This window comes from Carlito syrichta, unplaced genomic scaffold, assembly GCF_000164805.1.
Source record: "Carlito syrichta isolate Samal-C Ts95f unplaced genomic scaffold, Tarsius_syrichta-2.0.1 Scaffold316198, whole genome shotgun sequence".
NCBI classification, from domain to species: domain Eukaryota; kingdom Metazoa; phylum Chordata; class Mammalia; order Primates; family Tarsiidae; genus Carlito; species Carlito syrichta.
Window position 1 is genome coordinate 197092 of NW_007260294.1, and position 6469 is coordinate 203560.

General features: G+C 43.0%; 1 protein-coding gene across 1 annotated transcript in view; it reads left to right on the top strand.

Annotated features, from left to right (window-relative positions):
• GATAD1 (GATA zinc finger domain containing 1) overlaps positions 1–6469 on the top strand; it is a 12924-nt gene that overhangs the window by 1273 nt on the left and 5182 nt on the right. The window contains exons 2-3 of the mRNA XM_021706894.1: positions 502–627; positions 2595–2654. Coding sequence (XP_021562569.1) covers positions 502–627; positions 2595–2654 — 186 coding nt within the window. The remainder of the gene's footprint in view (positions 1–501; positions 628–2594; positions 2655–6469) is intronic.

The window sequence follows — 6469 nt, forward strand, 5'->3', positions numbered from 1 at the left end:
AGTCCCCTGCTGGGTCTGGACCCTCCCCTCACCTTTTAAGGGCTTCGTGGAGTTGGCCCATCCCTAAGCACCTCTTATCCTGGGAAATTCAAAGCACAAAGAAGGAAGACAATTTAAAACCCTCCAGAAATCCCCCTGTAATGTTGAGTAGCTGCCATAGCCTACTCCGAGCCCAAGTTTGGGGGAGTTAAGTTGTTGAGGGGTTTTCTCTGTTCAGACTGTGGCGAATGGCTCTGGCCTTGACCTAGACCGCCTCCCGCCGCTGCCCGCAGGCCGGTGGTAAGCGACTCGCAGTTCTTTGGAGACTCCAGACCGCTTTCCCGGGAGCCTGCCGTATTCTTAGCCCAGTTGTTGTAATGACTCCGCCTAACTAGAAAAGGCGCAATCTTAAAATTAAATGTTCTTATGAGAGTGCATGCTCTGGTTCCTTGTAAGATGGTTGCAACCTTTCCACGGTTTTTATTTATTCTTCTTTTTGTTCTTTAACCGTTTGTGGAACAGAGTAAGCAGGAAATTCACAGGAGGTCTGCTCGGCTCAGAAACACTAAATACAAATCTGCTCCAGCTGCTGAAAAGAAAGTTTCCACTAAAGGAAAAGGAAGAAGACATATTTTCAAGTTAAAAAATGTAAGATGATTGTGGACAGTGACTTTTACTGTAATGACGTGTGTGTAGTGTGTCCTATCACCGTCTTTGTTTCTCAGCTTTGAACTTGGACTCTGCTATTGGGAGCCTCTTCTGCAGTATTCTGAGGAGTGGTCCAGACTTCTCAAAAGGGAATGAGCTCTGTTGTAGGAGGCTTACTGTTTATAAAGTTAATAATACCCTTTCTTTTTTTCTAACTTTTGTATTTTCCTCTGGAAAATATAAAATTTGAATTTAAAAGGAACATCAACCTTGAACTCATTTTATTAGGCTCTTTATGCAAAAGGGGGAGGCGAAATTATGGTTCTTGGTATGGCCACATGTACTAGGAAAGCTTATTTAAAAATTCTTTAAGGATTTAAGTAAATAATAATACTGGAACTCATTGTTTCCATATTCATTTGGTATTATAGCCCCAGAAAATGTATCTTGCTGACTTAAGATGTTGAATTTTGTGAATATGAGTCAAAGGTTTTGCTAAACCTTCTTTATTTCTTCTGCTGTAAAGGGAAGGAAGAGATTGTTGAAAGACCTGTGTTGGAGGTAGTTGAAAGCACATTTTTGTTACAATAAGTTTTCACTATTTTTGTAAACACAAGGGACAGTGGTCAAACATAGTGAACATTGCATTTTGGACTATTTTAAAAAAATCTCTGTATGATTTTCTTTCCTTTCAGAACAGAAATGCTTCACTTACCAGTAAAGACATTTCTGAAGTTGAGCATATTTGTTTATAAAAACACAAAAGGGTCTTGTGGTAGATTTTTGTGCAGATGGCCCCCTTTTTTTTTTTTTAAAGTTGTATTCTCACTCTGTCACCCAGGCTGGCATGCAGTGGAATGATTACAGCTCACCACATTCTTGACCATCCAAGTAACTGGGACTATGGGTGTGCACCACCACACTCGGCTAATTTTTTAATGTTTTGTAGAGATGAGGTCTTACTGTGTTGTCCAGGCTGGTATCATGTGTTGTCTAGGCTGACCTCAAATTTCTGGGCTCAAGCAATTCTTCTGCCTTAGCCTCCCAAAATGCTGAAATTACAAGTGTGAGCCACTGTGCCCAGCCAAATTTTTGTGTTGACAGTAGTTACCCCAACTTATTTAAGATTTTTATAATTTAGTTTTCTTAAAATTAGGCATTTGTTGACAAACTCGCTAAGCAAATATTCGTTTACTTCAGTATGCGTTTGTGTCATTTGTGCAAATTTTTTTCCTTTTAAGTATGTGTGTACTTTGTTCTCTGCTACCTTTTTCTTCGATGTCCAAGCAGGACAGATTTGGGGAGGCCTAGTTTCTGTGTTGTGGCATAAAAGCATATATTGCAGCTTTAGGAGGGATTTCAGTGATGATTGGAAGGTGGCAAATTACTAAGAATTCCCAAGAAAGTTTCTAAAGCCTTAATTCTGGATTGCTAGGAAAGTGATGTTGAGTTTTATTTATTTATTTATTTATTATTTTATTTTAGAGATGTGAGGTTCAATTCAGGATTACATATATAAGTGGATGTTGAGTATTATAGCTAGTAATAGTTCCACGGTTGAGACAGAAAATGTCGTCAATGAGACACTTTCACTTTATGTTCACCTGCAAATTTTCTCTTCCATTCTGTCATGCTCAGGCTATTAGAACCAGTATATTTTTACACCTGGAATGTTCATGTGTAATGAAGCTCTGATCAGCTTTGTATTAGAGCTCAGCAGCGTAATCAGAAGCTTGTTCTTTGTTTCTCAGCAGTTTTTAAGCTCATGGTAGCAGAAGTGCAGTGGAAATATTCTGGCTGTGCTTTGCCACAATATTCAGAAAAGCATTTATCTTTTTATTGCAGTTATTGTCACCAAACAACAAGTTTTAGTGTTTGTCGAGTTATAGAATTCTCATATGGGGGGAAATTGCCTATATATGCATCCGACCTATTAATGTGCTGTTTTTTCTTTTGTGTTTTTATAGCCCATCAAAGCTCCTGAGTCAGTTTCTACCATAATCACTGCAGAATCAATCTTCTACAAGGTAAGCTTTTGTAGAGTTGTGGCTAGTGTATAATGTACTGCTAAAATGTTGGACTAGTCTAAAGGTCTCTGCCACTCTGTATTTGTATAAGCCATGATTATGCTTCTTCTTCCCTTCTAAGCTACTTTCCATCACAAGTGGCTGTCACCAAACACCTCATCCCAAGCTGGAGTGGAAGAAGTTTCCTGCTCCACACCATGTGGAGTGTAATGCATGTACACATACTGCGGAGCCTTGAAAGATGGACCCATCCTAGTCAGTGTGGTAGCATTGGAGAATGAGAAGAACAGGGGCAGGCTGTGAACTTGTAGAGGATGTACGCTGTGATACCTGATGGATAGAGGAAGCTTAGGGATTCTAAAATGTCTTTGAGCAGAGTTGAGCGGAATAAGGTGGTATTGGGGATTCACACCTACTCCATTTTGAGAGTCCAAGATGTTTTTATAAAAGAGTGAGAAGATCAGATCCAAAGTCCATGGACATCTGATACCTCAGTGAGAAATGTCCATGGACTTTGGATCTGATCTTCTCACTCTTTTATAAAAACATCTTGGACCAGAAGTCTTAAGAAAGGAGTTGGAATGTAGAGAAGGTCTCCAAGACCTGGCATAAGCAGCAACCACTCAAGGCTGTTTGGTATTTTGGGGTCTGAACTGTCACTTGGAGCAGTGGTGTGAGTGCTTTGTAGCTGACCTGAGTGGACCAGACACTGGGAAGATCAATTGATTATGCTCTTGAGTGTACTACTTTTTTGGCCCATAATCTGTGTGGTCAAAAACAGTCTGTACACAGGTAAATAACTGTCCTGTACCCAGCATTTCATACAACATTAATGATAACATACCTAAAGTTTAGTATATGTTTGCTAAATTTGTGTCAGTGGCTGAGCGTTTTATGTGCTTCATTTCATTTGGTCTACTTTGAGTTGGGTACTGTTATCCCCATTTCCTGGATGAGGACATTGAGGCACTGAGAGGTTAACTAAGTTGTCCAGGATCACATAGCCAATGAGTCGTGGAGTGGGGCAGTCTGGTGCCAGAGATTAAGCCCAGTGTTCAATTCCTGGTTCCACAGCTTTGGCAAGTGACTGTGTGACTAGGACCAACCTCGCTAATGTTTTTCATCTGTAAAATAGGGATTGTAAATAGTAACTACTTCAGTGGATCAAGTGAAATCACTGTGTTAGGCACTTGGCGGTGTAAGCACTCAGTGATTAGTAGAAATTATCATTATCACGTCTACATATTTGTATATTACCTTCACAACACACATAAAGGATTAAGTCTAAGGATTTAGTGTACTGATGAGTTCCCTGGGTGTCTCCATGGAATGGTGTGTGGGACCTGTTCTTGCAACTGTGAGTGCCTTCATATTGTTGTCTACCCCATGTTTGTTAGACAAAAAGGACAAATTGCAACAGAATATTAATGTACTGCTGCTGATACTCCGTGTCACAGCAGTGCTGCTGACAGGCAGCACCATGGTAGCAAGTCAAAGAATGTGCTGCCAGCACCCAGATAAGACATATTACATGTTGTGAGTGGGGCCATGGGATGATGGCCAGGAGTGTGGGCGCTTCCTTGGAGCGCTCCAGTGGCAAAACAGCTCCAGGGAATAACAGATCTGGTTATTCCCACTCCATTGCTCTTCACTGTCTTTCTCTGCCAGAAACCTTGACACCTTGCAAATGAGGAGACCCCCTCACATCAAGTGCATCAGCCCTGTTTGACTTTATATATATGCACACAACACAATACGTATTATTAAATACCTACTGTGTGCCAGGCACTATTGACCATTGGAGTCTTGCACTAAGACACTGTCTTTGAATGCAGTTGTGGCCAGGCGCAGTGACTTACGCCTGTAATCCCAGCATTTCAGGAGGCAAGGTGGGTGGACTTCTTGAGCCCAGGAGTTTGAGACGAGCCTGGACAACTTGGCGAGACCTCGTCTCTACAATAAATAAAAAAAAATTAACTGGGCATGGTGGTGCACACCTGTAGTTCCAGCTGCTTGGAAGGCTGAGGTGGAAAGGATTGCCTGAGTCCAGCAGGTTGAGGCTGCAGTGGCTGTGAGCGTGCCACTGTACTCCAGCCTGGATGACAGAGTGAGATTCCTACTAAAAAAAATAAGTAAAAAAAAGAATGCAATTCTGTTTTCATGCTATTATGTGTTTTAGATTAATATTCATTCATCATTTATTTGAGTGTAATCATTGATAATTTGGTAATCATGACCATACATGTGGACAAAGCAAACCATTCGTATGATAAATAACTTAGAACCGGCTGATGATGTGTAGGAACTAGCAAGTAGCAGGCTGTGGTCTGCATCAACTGGACCCGTCCACAGTGATCCAGAGGTGGCAGTCACCCTCAGATGTGTGGACGAAGGGGCCACCAGGAGAAACTTGTGGCCTATCAGGTGCTGTGTTGCTGTGTTGCAGCTCAGTTAATGGAAGCTTTTCTTCAGCATCGTTTGTCTGAGGGAGGTGCACACTGAGTACTTGTCCCTGCTGCGAAAGCCCTGTTTGGAGGGAAGAGCAGTGAATCACGCTGCTCCTGCAGTCAAAGACTGTGTGGCTTCCTGAGAATTGCACCCTCCTGAGGAAGTGCTGAGTGCTGTCAATATTTGGATCCACCGGGATGGATGTTCAAAGGAGAGATTACTAAAAATCCAGGGAAGAGGATGGCAGAGGCACAGGGAGGGTTTAGTCCAAGACATAGACAAATGAGTTGGGCATAAAGTGTAGCAGGAAATAAATAGGACACAAAGCCGTGAATGCCAAAAATACCAGCGATTGTATTGTGGGAGTATATGTAACAGGGAATGGCTGCAAGTCTGGGAGATGCACAGTAAGTTAGGGTGAACATATCCTGAAGACTAACTGTAACCAAAAGAGTTTCTGTTGTTTCTTTTGGTTTGGATTTATGGTCTGCATTTTCTTTTTTTTTCTTTGAGTTGGAGTCTCACTCTGTCGTCCAGACTGGAGTACAGTGGCCGCTTCCGGCCACCACAGCTTCGCCTGCTGGGCTCCGGTGATCCTTCCGCCTCAGCCTTCCGAGTAGCCGGAATTACAGGCATGCACTACTACGCCCGGCTGATTTTTTGATTTATCATAGAGATGAGGTCTCGCCTGCCCAGGGGGGTCTGGAACCCGCGGGCTCAGGCAATCCACTCACCTCAGCCTCCCAAAGGCGCGGGATTACAGGCTGAGCCACCGAGCCCAGCTTATGGTCTGCATTTTCTTTGAATAGTAGGTTTGGGAGGGAGGCATATAGAGTATATTCTTACCTGGTAGGCACTGATTTTCAAGATCGTGCCGAAGAAGACTGTTGATCTGGAAGAGGAGCCTCGGTACAGTCTGTGGCATTCAGCAAGTCACCACACCTGTCATAGCCTAGAGACTGTGGTTAACAAAGTAGGGCTAGAGCACAGAGGATGCCTAGGACAGCAAAACTCCTCTATGTGATACTGTACCGGTGGGCATGTCATCATACATTTGTACAAACCCATAGAATACACAGCCCCAAGAGTGAGCCCTAATGTAAACTGCGATCTTTGGGTGACAATGACATGTCCCTGTAGGTTCATCAGTTGGAACTAGGGCACCACTGTGGTGGGGGTTGTTCATGCTGGAGAGGGTGTGTGTGCGTGGGGGCATGGGGCATGAGAGGACTCTGTAACTTAGGCTGAGTTTTGCTGTAAGCATAAAATTGCTGTAAAAAGTAAAGTCTGTCTTTAAAAAAGTAGAGAGAAGCCGGGCTCAGTGGCTCAGCCTATAATCCCGCGCCTTTGGGAGGCTGAGGTGAGTG